This window comes from Pseudorca crassidens, chromosome 11 (assembly GCF_039906515.1).
Source record: "Pseudorca crassidens isolate mPseCra1 chromosome 11, mPseCra1.hap1, whole genome shotgun sequence".
NCBI lineage: Eukaryota > Metazoa > Chordata > Mammalia > Artiodactyla > Delphinidae > Pseudorca > Pseudorca crassidens.
The window spans coordinates 86,014,621-86,035,103 of NC_090306.1; the positions used below are offsets into that span (position 1 = coordinate 86,014,621).

At 40.2% G+C, this 20,483-nt stretch overlaps 1 protein-coding gene across 1 annotated transcript in view; it reads right to left on the minus strand.

Moving 5' to 3' along the window:
- Nucleotides 1-19,996, minus strand: part of SLC5A8 (solute carrier family 5 member 8) — a 66,143-nt gene extending 46,147 nt beyond the window's left edge. The window contains exons 1-5 of the mRNA XM_067698712.1: nucleotides 19,646-19,996; nucleotides 12,854-12,919; nucleotides 10,784-10,835; nucleotides 2,943-3,010; nucleotides 1,814-1,968 (exon numbers count right to left, since the gene is read on the minus strand). Coding sequence (XP_067554813.1) covers nucleotides 1,814-1,968; nucleotides 2,943-3,010; nucleotides 10,784-10,835; nucleotides 12,854-12,919; nucleotides 19,646-19,996 — 692 coding nt within the window. The remainder of the gene's footprint in view (nucleotides 1-1,813; nucleotides 1,969-2,942; nucleotides 3,011-10,783; nucleotides 10,836-12,853; nucleotides 12,920-19,645) is intronic.
- Between the last annotated feature and the right edge of the window lie 487 nt (nucleotides 19,997-20,483).

Sequence of the window (20,483 nt, forward strand, 5' to 3'; positions counted from 1 at the left end):
TAAAGTGCTACATATTTATGCATTTTCCAGCCTGCTTATGGAAAGATAAGAGCCTCTATTCCATCCTCTAACACTTAATATCAAAGTCTAAGAGTTTTAAGGGTGTTGGCCCTTTCTCCCATAGAGAAAGTAGCTACTATACTAGCTAATAAAAGTCAAGAACCAAAGGGTTCAGCGAGTTACTTGAAGGAAGTAAGACAAGATTTAAAACATCCACTTCAGTGGTTTTGGCAATACAGAATACATGTGTCAACTATAGACCATATAGAAAATACCAACACAAAATCCTTCCCTTCATTTATCTCAACAAGGGCAGATTTATTGCCCACCATATTCTCAAAACATATCTGAATAACAAGGGATATACAATAAGGCTTTTCATTATTCCTTAATTGTTGACAACCTTGTAACGGTCATAAAAATGTCTAACTTTTTACTTTTTAGAATCTCTTACTGATGTATAAGTTATCGTTTCAATGCAGCAATGTATGTACTCTTTGTATAAAGTGACAGTTACTTTGCAGAAAAATGACTGACTCCACACCCTTTCCCCTCAACCTAGCTGACTAGGAAGAGATCTGGGAGTAATCCAAGTCTCCCAAGTGGCCACTGGCTGTTTCTGCCTCTTGGTATCCATTCCCCCTTCTTCTGGTAACAGCAGCCTAGGTTTGCCTTGGGGAAACGACTATTTCTCCATTAAACAGTCTAAATGGTGGTCAATCAAAATGTTCTGCTCTGCACTAGCTACAGGATGGAATCATGCCCACGCTAGGTCAACTGGAGGCTCTCTTCCTTGGAATCTGAATCTTGCGGTAAAAGAAAAAAAACTATTGAGAACAGCTGAAGTTGATTCACTATAATTCATTCTTGCAAATTAACACATTGACCCTGTTCAATTTCTGACGTTCTTCTCATACATTAGCACCTATTTTCAGAAAACTGGAAGACAGCCACCAAGTGCAAAATGATTTTCTTTCCTTTTGCCAATGATTTCAGCTTGCTTATCTCAGAACAGAGCTGCTGAAAGAGAAAATAATTTGGTCTATGTCAAAATGAGCACCCCCTGCACGTTGAATGTGATGTACAAGGAAGACACTATTGATCCCAAAGAGAAGGTGTTTAAAATATTCTTTTAAACTGTGTGATACATTTGTGATGAAATATCTAGTTTATCCATTAGCCTTCTTTAAGAAAACTAAATAGTTGTTGAAGACGTTATACCTTATGCTATACTGAGACTTGAGGCATCAGCTGTAACTTTTCTAGTCAATTTTCAAGAAATAATATTTAATATATAATGTACATTATGTAACATTTATACACATATAATACACACATATATATGTAGCATAATAATAATATACTATACAGTATCAGGGTAATTTTAAAAGAGGAATTCTCTAGGCTGCTTGAAACAAAGAACTGTCAAAATGGAATCACTGGCTTTTAGTGTTTTTTTCTTAAGAGGTTTCCTTTTCTTCTCTGTCTAGTATATCTTCCCTTATTTCCCTACCCACACCTTTCAACCTATTCCAGACTTTAATATCTGGAAGAAAATACTCTTTTGCTATCAATCCCTTCTCAGGAGGAAGCACCATCCTCAGCTCCACGTAGCTAACTACCAACTGACTAACCCCTTAAAGACCTGGTGGAAATTCCTTACGCATGAACTTCCCAGCTTCAAATTTCTGTACCACACCCTTAACGGTTGGTTTGTTTTCTAATGTAAACTTACTATTTCAGCCAAGAGATTTTTTTAACAGAAAAAAACAAAAGGAATGTTATATTAACCAAGAAGTAAATAGCAACTTACTTCCAGAAGTTTAATCTTGCTCCATTATAGGCATCATTTAGAATAGTACCAATTCCACCTTGAATCAATGCAGCCTGTATAATCAAAGATGCAAATCCAGCCACCATGATCCCAACTTGAAAAACATCTGTCCAGATAACCGCTTTAAGACCACCCTTCGAGGGGAAAGCACATTAGGATTAATGCTTCTACCAGACATTATTAAGCATCTACATGCTTATACACCACGCTGGAGAAAGATAACGAAAAATGGATCTTGGCCAAGAATTCCCCCCAGGGAGACAGTCAGGAAGGTATTACTTAGACCAAACTTTCAAATATAAGCAGAGTCCAAGATGTAAGGTCCTCCCAATAGAGAAAATAGCATGGGCAAAAGCTTAGAGAGGTTAAAATACGTGGCAAGTTGAGTGCAGCCAGATATATATTTTGGAGTACCGTGGAGTGGTGTGGGAATATTGTTGGGAAAAAAATTCAGAGTCAAATTGCAAATGGCGATATCATAGATTTTAGCCTATAGGCAGGGCTGAAATTCAACCAGTATGCACAAAGAAGGACATACCAGTTGCTGAAAAAACTAAAATTGTTTTGTACTAGCCACTGCCACAAACTTCCCGAGTGTCCCCCTCCAGTCCCTGAACCAGCCCCTCCTTGAGGACCTTGTCTTCCAAAACACTGAGCAACTAAAGGATTAAGACCTAGAATATCAGGGGTTGCATAAGGCTTGCACCACTGCTAAGGATCGGCAGCCATGATAATGTCAGTGCCCATGCCATACTGGTTCTTACATATTTCGACTGTTGTTCCTGCCTAAAGGCAATGGGAAGTTATCTCAGGTTTCTAAGCTGAGGAATATTATGAGCACAGCTATAGTAACACAGCAACAGTGAGAATGAAGTAGGAGACAAGGTTGGGGACCACGGCATGGTTCAAATGAAAGAAAAAAATATCAGTTATGATCAATGTCCTACAAAGGATCAAATTTTACCCTGGACTGAATATTCCTTACCAAAAAAGTTATACCGTGGGAGGCAGGTATGAAGAACCCAGATTGCAGCACGCAACGATTGAAATGTTCAGTTTTGCAAAGCAAGTGTGTAGGGTGAAAGGAGAAATAATGTTCTTGACATACCATAGTGCAGTAGAATGTGCAGACCACACCAGTAGCCACTACAGCACCCCACAGATTGAATCCTGTGACTGTAGAAGAAAAGAAAATGCACGTGTAACTATGAAACATATATAAGCACTTCTCAAAACATCATCAGGGGGAAGCTATACCATTTATTGGGCACCTACCTCTACACCCACTTGCCATAAACTAGGTCCAAATATCAAAAAATGTACCAAGACAAATGGAGTTTAAAACTTTATTTGATGAGTTAAATACACCTGGCTTCTACCCTCAGGCACCATACAGTATCCAACACTGGCTAAATCGAATACATGAAAAAGCATTTATATTGCAATTAAGCTAAGACACCACTTGATATTGGGAGGTAGTTACCCAGACTGAATGGGGTCATAGGATATTTGTTGTCATGGTTCAAATAAACACATTATTCTACCAGTCCATGAAAGGCAAGTTGTGTGTGTTAAAATGGGGCCAAGATAGAGAAAAGTCTATATAATTTGTTACCATTTATTTAAGAAGTAAAGGGGCATATTATATATTTTTAATGAAAGGATAACAACTCTGTGCCCACAGATTTGAAAATCCAGATGAAATGACCCAATATCTTGAAAGATACAATTTGCCAAAACTCACACAGGAAAAAAATAGATGATCTGAATAGACCTATATTTACTTTAAAAATTGAATCAATAATTAATAACCTTCCAAAACAGAAAGCCCCAGGCCCAGAGGGTGATGAATTCTACTGAATATTTAAGGATGGAATTATACCAATCTTTTTCAGAGGACAGAAGCAGAGGGAATACTTTATAACTCATTCTATGAGGCCAGCAACACCCTAATACCAACAAAGACATTACAAGAAAAGAAAACTACAGACCAATATCTCTCATGAATATAGATGCAAGAATCCTCAACAAAATATTAGCAAATCAAATTTTAAGAGCATAAAAAGAATTAAACACCATATGCAAGGCTGGCTCAACATTTGAAAATCAATTAATGGAATCCACCACATCAACAGACTAAAGAAGAAAAATCATATTATCAAATTACTAGATGCAGAAAAAGCATCTGACAAAATCCAACATGAATTCATGATAAAATCTCTCAATTAACTAGAAACAGAGGGGAACATTCTCAATCTGATAAAGATTATCTACAAAAAACTTACAGCTGGGGCTTCCCTGGTGGCGCAGTGGTTAAGAATCTGTCTGCCAATGCAGGGGACACGGGTTCGTGCCCTGGTCCGGCAAGATCCCACATGCCGCGGGGCAACTGGGCCCGTGAGCCACAACTACTGAGCCTGCGCGTCTGGAGCCTGTGCTCCGCAACAAGAGAGGCCGCGACAGTGAGAGGCCCGCGCACCGCGATGAAGAGTGGCCCCCGCTCGCCGCAACTAGAGAAAGCCCTCACACAGAAACGAAGACCCAACACAGCCAAAAATAGATAAATTAAAATAAATAACTTAAAAAAAAAAAAAAAAGCCAAACTGGAACTTCCCTGGTGGTCCCGTGGTTAAGACTCCATGCTTCCACTGTAGGGACCATGGGTTTGATCCCTGGTTGGGGAACTAAGATCCCACATGCTGTGCAGCGCAGCCAAAAAAAAAAAAAAAAAAAAAACTTACAGCTGACATTATACTTAATGGTGAGCCACTCGAAGATTTCCCACTAAGAACAGGTACAAAGGAAGGAAGGAAGACATAAAACTCTCTTTGTTCACAAATGACATGATCATCTTTGTAGAAAATCTGAAATAATTGGCAAAGAATCTCCCAGGTCTAATAAATGATTATAGTAAGTTTGCAGGATACAGGATAATAAACAAAAGTCAATCACCTTCCTATATACCAACAAAAAACAGGTGGAATTTGAAATTTAAAGCACATTTCCATTTACCTTAGTACCCCCCAAAATGAAATACTTAGCTATAAATCTAACAAAATATAATATATACAAGATGTATATGTGGAAAACTACAAAACTCTGATGAATGAAATGAAAGAACTGAATAAGTGGAGAGATATTCCATGTTTATGAATAGGACAACTCAATACTGTCAAGATGTCAGTTCTTCCCAATTTAATCTACAGATTCAGTGCAATCCCAATGGAAGTCCCAGAAAGTTATTTTGTGGATAATGACAAACAGTGGATAATTGAAAAACTGATTCGAAAGTTTATATGGAGAGGCAAAAGACTCTGAATCGCCAACACAATATTGAAGGAGAAGAACAAAGCTGGAGAACTGACTGTACCTGACTTCAAGACTTAATATGAGGACTTCCCTGGTGGCGCAGTGGTTAAGAATCCGCCTGCCAATGCAGGGGACACAGGTTCAATTCCTGGTCCAGGAAGAGCCCACATGCTGCAGAGCAACTAAGCCCATGTGCCACAACTACTGAGCCTGTGCTCTAGAGCCCGCGAGCCACAACTACTGAAGCCCGTGCGCCTAGAGCCCGTGCTCCACAACAAGAGAAGCCACCACAATGAGAAGCCCGTGCACCGCAATGAAGAATAGCCCCTGCTCACTGCAACCAGAGAAAGCCTGCACACAGCAACAAAGACCCAATGCAGGCAAAAGTAAAAAAATAAAACTAAAAAGTAGAAAAGACTTAATATGAAACTAGAATAATCAAGAGAGTGTGATACTGGTGAAAGAAAGACAAATAGATCAATGAAAAAGAACAGAGAGCCCAGAAATAGACCCCCATAATTAAAGTCAACTGATCTTTGGCCAAAGAGTAAAGTCAATTCAATGGGGCAAAGATAGTTTCTTCAACAAACGGTGCTGGAACAACAGGAGATCCACATGCAAAAAAAATGAATCTAGACACAGACCTTACACCCTTCACCAAGATTAAATCAAGATGGCTCATAGACCTATATATGATGTTGCCTTTTTAGATAAAACATCAAAGACACAATCTACGAAAGAAATAATTGATAAGCTGGACTTCATTAAAATTAAAAAACATATGCTCTGTGAAAGATAATATCAGATGAATTAGAAGATAAGCCACAGACTGAAAGAAAATTTTGCAAAAGACATATCTGATAAAGGATTGTTCTCCAAATTATACAAAAACTCTTAAAACTCAACTGTAAAAAAAAAAGCCTGATTTTAAAATGTACCAAAGACCTTAACAGACACCTCACAGAAGAAGATATATACATGGCAAATAAGCATATGAAAAGATGCTCCAAATCATATGTCATCAGGGAAATGTAAATGAAAACAAGAAACTTATTAGAATGGCCAAAATCTGGAACACGGACAACATCACACACTGGCAAGGATGTGGAGCAACATAACTCTTTCATACATTGCTGATAAGAATGCAAAATGGTAACAGCCATTTTGGAAGATAGTTTGGTGGTTTCTTACAAAACTAAACACATTCTTATCATCCCGCAGTTGCGCTCTTTGGTATTAACTCAAAAGAGTTGAAAACTGCATATGGAATAGTCTCTCCAAAAAGTTGAAATGAAGTCTGAGAAAGCTTCTAGATCTAGTTCACAAGAAATACAGTTCACCAAAATGACTCAATAGAACAAGAAAATATGAATAACTCTATATTAAAGAAACTGAATCCATATACCAAAACCTTTCTATGAAAACAAACAAATATCAGGCCCAGATGCCCACACTGTGAATTCTTTCAAGCATTTAAGAAGGAAATACACAGTTTTATACAAACTCTTTCAGAAAACAGAGGAGGGAACACTTCCCAAATCATATAAAGCCAGTATAATTGATATCAAAATCCTGACAAAGACATTAAAGGAAAAGTAAATTTCAGGCCAATATTCCTCATAACCTGTAAAAATCCTTAACAAAATATTGGCAAATCAAATCCAGCAATTTATAAAAAGGTTAATACATTATGACCAAGTGAGGTTTATCCCAAGGATGAAAATTGGTTTAACATTTGAAAATCAATATAATTTTCTACATTAACAGTGCATTAAGACAAAGAAGAGAAATAAGAGGCATGCAGACAGGAAAAGAAGTAGTAAAACTGTCTCTATTCATAAACAACATGAAAACCATAAGGGATATGCCAAAAGCCTATTTGAATTAATGAATATATTTAGCAAGTTCTCAGGATAGAAGATCAACATATAGAAGGCAATTGTATTTTTCCATACTTGCAAATGAATAATTAGAAAATGATATTATAAAACAATACCATTTACAATGGCATAAAAAACATCAATTACCTAGAAATAAATCTAAGAAATATGTACAAGACTTCAATATCAAAAACTAAGAAACATTACTGAGAGAAATTTTAAAAGGCCTGGGTAAACGGATAAATAGGCTATGTAATGGATTGGTAGAATATTTTCTTTTGTAAAGTGACGGGTCAAGTCTTTTGCCCACTTTTTGCTGGGTTATTTGTCTGTTTTGTATTCATTTTATTATTCTACAAGCCAGTAAACTCAACATCAACAGTCATCAGAAAAATACAAATTAAAACCACAATAAGATAATAGATCATACAACTAGAATGGCTACAATCGAAAAGACAAATACAAAATCTGTCAAGGACACAGAATAACTGGAACTCTCACACATCGTGGGGTGGGCATGCAAAATGATAGAACCACTTAGAAAAGCTATCTGGCAGTTTCTCGTAAATTTTTTACATGCACCTACCCTGTGCTGGGTCAGAATAGTGTGTATTTAACTGTATATTGCTTCCAGATATTCATCCACTAAAAATGAAAACGTGTGTCAAAAAGCAAAGCAAGGGGCTTCCCTGGTGGTGCAGTGATTGAGAGTCCGCCTGCCAATGCAGGGGACACAGGTTCATGCCCCGGTCCAGGAAGATCCCACATGCCGTGGAGCGGCTGGGCCTGTGAGCCATGGCCGCTGAGCCTGCGCGTTTGGAGCCTGTGCTCCGCAACGGGAGAGGCCACAGCAGTGAGAGGACTGCATACCGCAAAAAAAAAAAAAAAAAAAAAAAAAAAAGCAAAGCAAGACAAAACAAAACCTGTATAAGAATGCGCTTAGCAGTCTTAATTCAAAATAGCCTAAAACTGGAAACAACCCAACATCCATCAACAACAGAATGGATAAACAGATTTTCGTAGATGTATATGATAAAATACTAGCAATAAAAAGGAATGAACTACTGATACATGTAGCAACATGAATGAATGCCACAAAAACATTTTGTTGAGCAAAAGAAACCAGATGCAGAAAGGCACTATATAAAATCTACGAACAGGAAAAACTAATTTATGGTGATGAAAACTGGCTGCTTGGAATGGAGGTGGCGATTCATTAGAAAGAATCAAAAAAATTTTTCTGGGATTTGATGATAGAAATATTGTATATCTTGTGTTGGGTGGTTGTCACACAAGTACACAAAATTGTTAAAATTCATCCAACTGTGCACTTAGGTTCTGGGCATTTTATTGTATATAAGCTACAATATATCTCAATAAAATATGGTTTTCGATTTTAAAAAGCAAGAAAAAGAAACGTAAGAGATAAATGAAACAATTACAATTACATGAAATTATCTGGATCCTGACTCTAACAAACACTGAAGAAAAAATCAGGGAAATATGAACACTGACCTTATATTGATGACAGTAAGGTGTTAACGTTAATGTTTTAGAAATGATAAAGGTACAATTGTGTTTAAAAAACACATCCTGGACTTCCCTGGTGGCGCAGTGGTTAAGAATCCGCCTGCCAATGCAGGGGACACGGGTTCAAGCCCTGGTCTGGGAAGATCTCACAAGACATGGAGCAACTAAGCCCGTGCACCACAACTACTGAGCCTGTGCTCTAGAGCCTGCGAGCCACGACTACTGAGCCTGTGCACCACAACCTCTGAAGCCCACATGCCTAGAGCCCGTGCTCCGCAACAAAAGAAGCCACCGCAATGAGAAGCCTGCGCACCACAACGAAGAGTAGCCCCCACTCAACACAACTAGAGGAAGCCCATGCGCAGGAACGAAGACCCAATGCAGCCAAAAATAAATAAATAAATTTATTTAAAAAAAAACAAAAAACACACATCCTGGTACAAACGTCCAGTCATGGAATCCATAAGTCATCGGAATGTAATGTACAGCATGGTTAATAATACTGTATCGCATATTTTAAAAGTTGTTAAGAGAGCAAATCTTAAAAGCTCTCATCACAAGAAAAGAAATTTTGTAACTATGTATGATGATGGATGTTAACTAGACTTATTGTGGTGATCACTGTATTATATACAAATATTGAATTATTATGGTAAACCTGAAACTAATATAATGTTATATGTTGATTATACCTCAATGAAAAAAGTATGTAAAAGACATATGGAATTCAGATGAAATGATAAAAGATCTCAGATTTACAGCAAAATAATCTAGTGAGGGAAATAGGAAGTGAATTAAACCAAGAGTTGATAATTATTAGTGTAGAGTTAAGGGTCCATTAGGGTTCAATACACTATTCTATTTTAGTGTATGTTTGAAGTTTTCTGTAATTAAAAAAAAAAGTTTAAAAAAATTGTATCTAGAGAATGTTAAGTTCCAATTCAGCTAAACAAGTTTCTATGGAGTATCTGTTGCACACCAAGTACCCTGTCTATGCTTGTGTCTACTCCCTTGGTACAGTAAAATACACAACTGGTACTCAAAGGGTCAAAATGCAGTCCTTGGATCCTAATTTACTCCTAGGGAGTGGCTCAATAAACTGATAAGAACAGAGTTCTTGAAGCACTGAAGGCAGTGCTTTCTAACGCCCAGAACTGCACTTTAAAACTCGAAAGCCAACATCTTTAGTTACACTTAAAGCCAATAGGTAACTTATGAAGTTTACAGTTCAGCTCTTTACATATGAAGTGATCCAACCATGATGTTGGTAATATTGACATGGAACAAGCCTGACATTCAGAATTCAATAGCACATTATATAATGGAGTTCTTCTTTGTAACAATACTGTTGTGCTTTATTATCTATGTATTATGAAATCAGGAAATTAGAATGTGGAGTTAGCTGGGGTTTTCCATTTTCTTTCTTTTTTTTTTCTTGTTTTCTTTGGGGTTGTTTGTCCATTTTATATTAACTGGAGGAACTGTACCACATTCTTCCCATCACAGAGTCCACTTGTCCATTTTACAAGGAAGTTTTAGAGATAAATTCACTTCTGATTGATAAGAATTCAGGGAACATGGAATTCCCCTGAAGCCTTCTGAAGGTATGACTAACACACACATTTGCCACAATAAACAATCTCAGTTTCACAGCTATTATCTGCCCAAATCTAGAGAGTACAGTAATCTGCTGATCACTACAATCATCACACATTGGTTTATAGGGATACTATAGCCATCTGTCCTTTGGTCACTAGGAGCAATCTGATATTTCAAATCACACAGATCTCTGTTTCTTGTATTTTGGACCACATTAGAAATGGGGAGAAGGAAAGTTTCTCTCCCTGCCAGATTTTACAACGGGACCGAGTCTGAGCTGAATAACACAGAAGCCTCTTGGAGATGGGCTCCAAGTTATAGCCACAAAGGGAGGAAGTGCAGTCTTTCATGATTTTGACTACAGGGGTCGTTCATTCTGAAGGGATGGAGAATGGCTGGTTGGCACATCCCAGAGAAACACTGCCCAGTGAAGTCTACAGATCTTTTGAAGCTATGATCCAGGAACCCGAAGAAGCTGCTAGTGTAGACACTGAACCCACCTGGCCCACCTCAAGCTGACGCAGGTTACTGGAAGCATTCCTGCACCTCCCCATCTCCCCAAAGATAGAATAAGGTCTGTTAAAAGTGAACCCCCGAATGAGAGTGACATATTGGTAACTCTAAAATGTACCTTGATTCAAAGCCAGGGCAGGGGCATAGATAACAATTCCAGTATACAAAATCTAGGGGGAAAAAGAAAACCAAATAAACGATATGAATTACAAAATGAAATATTGATATTTTTCTATAAATTTAATTATGAATTAAAACTACAGTTTCAATATACTTAATAAAATTTGCTTGTAACTTGAAAAATGTTATTTAAGTGAAGTTGACTCTCCTTTTCCATTTGTGGTGCGGTCATAGGTCACAAAAATCTTTTATGACCAATTTTGTGTAAAAATATGGACTTTTCATGTTGTACTTAGTGCGGATATTCACTGATACATCAATTCAAGTTTGAAATCAATTTTCCTAGATCTAGAACAATTAGAAAGAGAGAAAGAATACAAATTTAAAAGGGGCTGCTTCCTCATTCATATGCTTTCAAGCTGTTGTTAATCACTGTATAATTAATTGGGAAAACAGTGAAAATTGTGGAACCTTGTTTGTAAAAGTTTGCATGACCACTAATTAAACAAAAGTGTAAATTTGCCCTAAAATTTCCTGAAAGCCAACAAAAATTCTATTCTACCTTTTAAATATTATTTATTATTTTTCATTCGTACACTTAACAAATATTTATTAATCTGGGGTACAACAGTAAGATAAATATGTTCTTTTTTCTCAGAATACCATTTTCATTGCATTTGATCTTTCAAATACATAGACGCTAATTCTATGATTACTGTATAAAACATAAGAAAAAAATGTTATATAGTAGTTGAATGATTAAATTGCATGAGTGATCTATGGAAGTAAGTCTTTCAAATAGCAGATTCTAAAGCTCCCCTCTTTTTTGCAAGAATGAACTAGCTTTTCACAGTCATTATTCTGTCCAAGTTAAAGATTTGAAAATATGACCACAGGCCACCTTCCTAACATTTGTCTCCACTTTTTCATTTCTGTTGGCACTTCTAACGATGATCCAAAGAGTGTCTGAACTCCGCTGTCGAATGCGAGCTACCAGCCTCAGCTCTGTGTCAGAATGTCTACCAGACCCCAGAGGGCTCTTTCCTTTTATACTGCAAGCGTTAAGGACAGATACAATTTAAGTTACATAATTTACAAAGATGTAAAATGGAGTCAAGTTAAATAATTGCAAAGGCACTCTGTCCTGCTGTAGCAAATGTTTGGGTAGCTTTTGAATGGAGAAATGGAATTATAAAAACGGATGAGAATGAAAACTCCTTCCTGGACCTCCGTTATCAAACTCATTCTTAAAGCACTTAGCCGCCAAGAGGAAGATAGGTCTAAATGATGTGACAATGATAGCGATAAGCCTCCAGCAGCCTGGACGAAGGGTGGGAAGCGTTCTCTGTCACTGATTGCTTGGCACATCTTTGCTTTCCATTTGTGCCAAGCAGTAAATCTACACTCGCACATTCTTGAAGTACTGGATTGTGTAGTTGGCTTTAAAAACTCCTCCAGAGTGCATGATTTTGTTGTTTTATATCAATGAGTACATCAGTTGGGTTTTACAGTTCGATTTTTAAAAGAGAGCACTGATTAATTTTTTAAAGTATGCTTTCAAACAAAGAAAATTATTACCTAATGTCTTCCTATGTCAGTTAATTTTTCCTATTAAGTTTATTGCTTAACATGTTGCAAAATACTATGAAACGTACAACTTGTTTTCCCTTTATTACAATTCCTACTATCAGCTACTACAGTTCCTTCAAATATCTTTGTCATCTTAGTAATGCCCTTACTGTCACTTTGGTGGGGACAGAGGGAGGTGTAAGAGGGAAAACCATACTTTCCTAAAGTAACATAAGTGTTGCTTGATCAATATAATATTCCATGTTTACTTAAATCATTCTGTTTTCCCAGGAAGTAATGCATTTGCTGAAACACTGTTCAATGATCTTAAGGATTAATGTTATGTAGTGACAAGTGTTTTTCCTTTTTTGTTTCCTCCTATTTTCAACATCCCTTTTTTATCTTTCATGTATTTACCAAATAAGCTTGACCCAGATCCCTTGTTTAAAAACACTGTACATGAAAAAAAGAGAAAATAAATGAACTGAGGGTTACTTACTGTTTGAACAATGAAGAGGATTGTTCCACAGAGACGAACATATTTGTTAAATCGAAGTCCTAAATACTGTTTCCAAAAAAGGAAAAATGGTTAATATGTAAAACTTCTGGACACTTTTTAAAAACCAGCAGCTTAAGAAGTAAAGGAGTTAGAAATTTAAAGCAACTTCATAACTAATTCGTATTCTGCACTCCTATTTCACTGTTATTTTAAATTACATAGAGAAAAATTGACCCTTGCTTTAGAGTACTGTTCAATGGGTTTTAACACAGAACAGCTCCATCACCCACAGGAAACTCCATCAAAAGTTTCTCCTTTCTTGCTCCTTTGTAGTCAAACCCTCCTCTCGCCCCTAAACCTTGGCAATCACTGACCTGTTCTCCATCCCTACGAGTTTTGCCTTTTGCAGAATGTCATACCAATGGAATTATATTCTGCATTTTTAGAATGAGCAAAGTGTTGTCCTCCCCTTTCTCTTGGTATCTACCCAATACATTTCCTTTGATACACTTAGGGAATCAACCCTTTCCCACTTCAGGCAACTGTGGAATTGACAATCAAGGTGCCCAGCCTAGGCCAAAAGATAGTCACTGGACCCATGTTCAGCCAATCAGCTTCTCTTCTCAATGGGTATTTGAATCTTAGAGGCAAGATATAAAGACAGAAAATGATTGGAGCAGAAGCAGACTGATCCTGACAGGGTGGCCTGAAGAGGCTGCCCTCCCTTCTGTCCTTTTCAAAGTTTGTTTGCTCAGCTTTTCCACCTATGCTATGAGCTACTCCCATATCCTTACAACAAAAAATTTTAACTTAAATCAGCCTAAGTAAGTTTCTGTTCAGAGCCAAGCGTGACATCTGCGGTATCTTATAATATACAAGCCTACCTCATTTTATTGCACTTTGCTTTTTTGTTCTTCACAGGTACTGCATTTTTTTACAAATTGAAGGTTTCTGGCAACCTTGTGTGAAGCAAGTCTATCGGTTCCATTTTCCCAACAGCATTTGCTCACTTCATGTTTCTGTGTCACATTTTGGTAATTCTTGCAATATTTCAAACTTTTCATTATCATTATACTTGTTATGGTGATCTCTGATCAGTGATTTTTGATGTTACTATTACAAAAAGATTACGACTTGCTGAAGGCTCAGATGATGGTAAGCATTTTTTAGCAATAAGATACTTTTAAATCATGGTATGTACATTGTTTTTTAAACATAGAGGTATTGTACACTTAACAGACTACAGCATAGTGTAAACATAAATTTTATATGTACTGGAAAAGCAAAAAATTCATGCAACTCGCTTTATTGCAATATTCCCTTTATTGTGGTGGTCTGGAACTGAACCTGTAATATCTCTGAGGTATGTCAGTAGTGTGCTTATCTCCAATATTATAGATCATAATGTATTACAGAATTAGAATCCTAGGATTTTAGAGCTGGAAGGAAGCCGGGGTCCAAGACATTCTTTAAGTTGAATATCATTACTACATATAGAGAGAATTCTAAGGCTGACAGTAGTCTTTTCATACAGCAGAAAAAATGAGGGAGGAAAAACTGACATTAGGTAAATATCAGAGGAAAAGACACCAGATATTTTTGCTTCATAATCACAGCTAACATTTATAGAGTATTTGCTGCATGCCCTGTCCCCCCAACAACTCCATGAGGCAGTTACTATGCATAAGTGCATGTTGGAAACCAGCACACTGGGGCACAGAGAGAATATCAAGGCTGCAACCTAATAATTGCTGGAGACACAATGCAAATCTAGGATCATTTGATGCCAAACTCTGTGCACCTAACCACTCTGTTATTTCAAAATAACAAGAAAACTGCCCATGTGTCTAAGATCCATCCAGAGTGAGTGAGTGGCACTGACACATAATACGACGTCCTAAAATAACTGATGAGTAATGAATATACAATGCAGTGCAGTGAGTGCTCTGGGGCAAGAGTTCCAGCCCTTGTTCCAGCCTTACTCTTGACTCCATGAGCTTGGGACACTCTAAATCTCAAGTTCTTCCTTTTGAAAATGTGGATCATAGTAATCATTCTTTCCCCACTTACTCTGCAGGATTTTGGAGACTATCAAACGATGTAAACGGATGGGGAAATGTTGTAAACTGTTCACTTAAGAGTCAGGACATTAAGAAGCTGGTAACCAAATCCATAGGCCTAAGAATTTAAATCTCAGTGATTTACATAAGTCGAAATCATCCAAGTATATTTTGGAAGACTTTTTAGAAAACCCAAGAAGTGTCTTGAAGCATGGGAACAGAGCTGTGTTATTTCTTCTGAGTTGTTTTAGTAAAACTCTATTAAAAATAAATGTCCATGAGTTGACAGAGAAGTCTTTGCCTTTCCTAGGTACGTGTATTCATGCTGCTGGAGACTAAAGAAAACTGAAGAGGAAAATGTGATGGAGGTAAGAATGTAGCAAGTTGAACAACAACAACAACAAAAAATATATATACACAATACTAACTCAAGACAGAACCAAGAATTCTATCACTATCTCAGTGTTGAATGAAAAAAGTGCACAACCTAAAAGTTGAGAATTATGTTTTATTCTGAGGCCATACTGAGGACTATAGCCCAGGGTGGCAGCCTCTCAGACAGCTCTGAGGGTCTGTTCCAAAGAGGTAAGGGAGGAGCCAGGATACATAGGGGTATTTGCTGGGAAACAAAACAAAACAAAACATGTAGTTGAACATCAAAAGATTACTGCTAATCACAAAGAACTGACGAAGTTAATGATTTTAGTGCTTTTCTGTGTATGGGAAAATGCAAGAGTCTGAGTTTACTGAAAGCCTTCCTTTCATATACATCTTATCTATCTAGGGCCAGTATCCTATTTTTCTCCATCCTGGATTCCCCTCAGGGTGCACCATGGGGGGTGGCTGCAGTGGCTGATGGCTTGGTGGCCACAACATCCTTTGTTTACCGAATGGCAGGGGACAGTCTTGTCCATCTCAGATACTGGGCTGCTAAAGAGATACCTAAAGATCAAGTCACTGATCAGTAGGCTCAGAGAATAGCTCTAGGATTTCTAGACAAAACCACAGAATAAGAGTAGGTGTCTATGTTACCAAGCAGGATCCTATGGTACCTTCCTGGGACAGACCCCTGCCCCCGTGTCCTCTGCGTGCCTCTTGTTTATAGAACAGCTGTAGTCTTCCAGGCCTCCCCTGAGTCACAAAAGCCTGGCTCAAGAATTAATGATTGAAAGGGTGTGAGCATGTAGTGACAAAGGAGCAGATGGGCCAGGAGAACTAGTAACAATTCAAACAGTAAATCAGCAATATGGCAGTCACAGAATCTTTAGTTCCTCCCCAAAGTACCAAGATAACGGTATCTGATGCACATTTCCTGAGTTGTTTTACAGATGCTAAAACCTCCATCAGATGGAAGAAGTTAATTAATTGATGACCATGAGCATGTAGCCCCAGACCTACTGGAGCCTGAGGATTGAAAATGTTAACCCCTGTGACACTGCCCTATCACCTCCCCACCAATCTATCAGAGAATCGCGCACAAGGTGGTCACATACTGTGACTCCCCTCCCTCACCTTGCCTTTAAAAATGCTTCCCTAAAACCCACTGGGGAGTTGAGGATTTTTTTATCATTAGCTGCCCCAGACTAATAATAAAAGCTGCACTTTCCTCCACTGCAACCTGGTGTCAGTAGATTGGCTTTACTGCGCATGGACGAGCGGACCCAAGTTTGGTTCAGTCACACCTATAGTCAGTTGAGATCTCTCATAGTCCTCAGGACTTTGAATAACTTAGGGACACTAAGATTTCTACTGATTTTTTTTAAAAGAGAGAGAGAGAGAGAGAGTTTGGGCAACGTAGTTCAAACACATTGATTTTGCTGGATCCAGAAACATCCTGAAGAGATGGTGAATGCAGTTGGGCTCCTGCATATTTCTTCTCTGTGAATCTGGAAGTCGCTATACACCTACCAGGACTACACCTTGAAGGCAGTGATAAATAGATATCACAAATGCTCCTGAACAGCCAATTGTAGCTAACAATCTGGAACTAGGGAAAGATTTCATACTTGCACAAGAATGCCAGGGTGTCTCAATGCTGGACTTCTTATTCTGTATAGTTGATTCCACCTCTCAGCATAAAACAAACAAAATATGCCACAAGAAAGTGTTTTCCATGACCAACTGCCAGGGATATAGCATGTTACCTAACTTCCCTGTCCCCGGTGGCCTGGCATCCACTAGGCGTGGACACCCCCAGTGTGTCCACAGCCCATTTTGCCTGCACCATTCTAAACTCCACGCAGGGTTATAACACTCACTGGAGCCTTCAGAAGCAGCCAGTATGCACCACTGCACAGCCTCTAGGCATGTGTCCACTTTGCTTCAGGCTCTCTTGTGTAGCTTAACTTACTCGGAATCTCTGTCTGCAAAATGGGGCTCTCACAGTATAAGAATTATTTTGAGCATTGAGTCAGATAATGTATGTCAAACAGGCAACCCAGTGCCCAGCCTGTATTAAGCATTCAGTAAACGTTTGCTTTTTGCCATTTTTAGCTGGAACTCTGCTAACTTAGCCTCCACCGCTGCAAATGTGTGGGAAATCTGCTTCTGGTTGAGTTAACGTTTGCTCACCCGAAGAGGCACAGGTCAGTGATTATGAGAGGAGCATTCACATATGGGGACTGAAGTCCTCTTGCCAGGTTCTTCAAACCCTTTCTGGGTTTTGGAGTTGGTTAACTACAGATCAGAGCTCATGGACTCGAAATGCCTACAGATCTCATCAGGTAAAATACACCAACTGGATCAGCCAGGCGTTCATATATTACCAGGTTGAAATATTCCTCATATCCATTAAGAAATATGTCCTCTGACATCTCCCTCAAAGCAAGAACTCCCTTCAGTCCTTTCCATTTTCCCTTTTGCATTTTTGTTTTGTTTTGTTTTGTTTTTGCGGTATGCGGGCCTCTCACTGTTGTGGCGGCCTCTCCCGTTGTGGAGCACAGGCTCCGGACGCGCAGGCTCAGCGGCCATGGCTCACGGGCCCAGCTGCTCCACGGCATGTGGGATCTTCCTGGACCGGGGCACGAACCCATGTCCCCAGCATCGGCAGGCGGACTCTCTACCACTGCGCCACCAGGGAAGCCCCCTTTTGCATTTTTGATAAAGACCTAAATGCAGATAGATTTCTCTACCATAAGAAAGTAACCATGCAGATACAATGAAGAGACCTCAATATAGAAATTAATAGGGAATGAGAGAAACGGCTGTAAAGTGGGGTTCCTGTTGCCACAGGGAATGTGGGCCCAGTGTCACTAGTCTTTTAAGTTCCAGAAGAAGTCAGAATCTGGAATTTTCTTTGACTTCTCATCATTAAATGCTAAATTAATTTTTTTTCAAAACATTATAAGGGTCAACAGCAACAAAAAAGACCTAAAACTGAGTTTGTCTGGGGTAATCAGTTTGTCACTTTTGAGCAAACAAAGAAACTCTACCCTGCTCACTTCTGGGGCGATGACTAAACCCTCTCAAACACCATGACCAGAGTGCAAAGAAGGCAGTGCTGCACCAGGGGCACCTCACCCTGCAATGAGTTCACTAGAGCCCAGGCAGTGTGTCACCAACACTTGTTGTGCCATTGGGGCCCATCCCCAGCACCAGTTGAACCAGCCTCACTAAGAAACCACCATCCAGTGGCTCTGGATTGGGGCAAACACTACATGGACTCGAGGACAAGGTGGCTGCTGAGAATGAGGCTCGGGGTCCCTGGATAATGGTCTGTCAGAGAGACCACTTCTGCAGGTTTGTCCATGGAACTCATGGAACTGGGCCCGACCACTCCCCTAAACTTTTATCCTCCCCTGGCACTCCCATTCAACAGCTCTTTAAACTAAACCAAACATTCACACTATCTTTGCAAAGCCCTTTCTGGCAGACGATTTGAGAAAATTTATAACCAGGGGACCTGTGCAATTAGAAAGATGGTTTCCCTTAATCATCTCTCCACAGAGAGAGAAGGCGGAGATGCTTAAGAACTCTGCAGCCAAATTTTCCTAGTGATCCCAAGGGAACAATCTCTACCACCATCACCCCAATACTTACGGTCAACATTTACTCAGCACTTACCCTGTGCCAGACACCATTCTAAATGCTGCCCTTGCATCATCTCATTTAATCCCCCCAACAACCAGATGAGGTAGGTGGTATAATTATTCCCATTTTGAGACTTAGAAAGAGGCACAAAAGGTTAATTAAGTCAGCCAAGGTTACCCAGCTAGTAAGCATAGAATCTGGTCTCAAACACGAGATTCGGAACCTTAACCATGTGAGTGCCTGACTCTCCGCGGAAGCCATGTTTGCGAGAGGGATGGAGGGGAGAGTACCCGTACTTCCTGGAAAAGTGAGTGGACTGAGGACCTGGAATGAGGGGATTCCTTTCAAGGAGGAGGAGCTGAGACTTACCCTTCCCCAAGATAACAAGTTGAAAAATCTTTCCCCTTGACTTGGAATCAAAGATGTTAAAGCAGAAATGGCCTTACTGAGCACTAGTCCAAATAACTCCGTTTACCCTGGGAGCCTCTCTCTTCCCCTGAGCTCATGAATGTTAAGTCCCGAGATTATTTTTCGCCTTTACAGGACACCTCTCCCTAAAAGGGGCGGGCCGAAGAGGTGATGGATATGAACGGAGAGAGACTTGGATGTGGTGGTGAGCCTGCCCCCAGGAAAATCCCTCCAGGAGCTGAAAAGTACTCCCCTCACCCCATCACCTCTCCCCGGGCCCTCCCTCACCCTGTACCTCGTTGGTGCTGGTAATTCCCAGTTTGTAGAATACCGGGAGGAAGACCTCCGCGCTGAGGACCACCACAAAGAAGTAGGTGATGGCAAAGATGCTGAATATGGCCCCAAAACGGTAGACTTCGGAGGGGGTGCCCAGGACCGTGACAGCCGACATGAAGCTGGCGGTGAGGGACATCGCCACGGGCACGGCGGTCATACTGCGGCCGCCCATCAAGAAGTCTTTGGAGGTCTGCTGGCCGCCCCCCGCGAAGGCGTAGTAGATGCCGATGGCGGCCGAGATGAGCAGCATCCCGGCGAACACTAAGTAGTCCCACACCACGAAGGTGCCGATGCCCCGCGGCGAGACCATGGCCGCGCGGTTGCCGGGGCCCTGCGCGTAAACTGGAGGCTCCGCGGCTCGCAGCCGGAGCCGGAACTTCACCTGCGCGCCCTGCGCTCACTTATTCCCGAGCCGCGCGCGGCGGGCGTGGCGCCCTAAGGGGATTAGAGGCGTCAGGCAGGTGTCGGTCCCCGCCGGCACCCAGCGTCTCGCGAAAGGGAAAGGAGGGTACGCTCTGGCAGCAGCCCCTGCGCCCACCGCAGCCAGCAGAGCCCCCCGAAATGGGACTTCGGGGACCCGACCCCCAGGTGCCAGGCCAGGGTGGCTCCCCGAGGGCCGCGGACACCTGGGCAGGTGAACTTGGAGCTTCCAGCCGCCTCTGGCGAATCCTCAAGGAGCGCCCAGACAATTTTATCAAGTGGCACCCGAGGGAACGCACTATTTAAATGAGCAGGCGACCTATGGGAGAGGTGGGTCGAAGGGCAATTGTCACGCCTTTATTTTTTTTAACATCTTC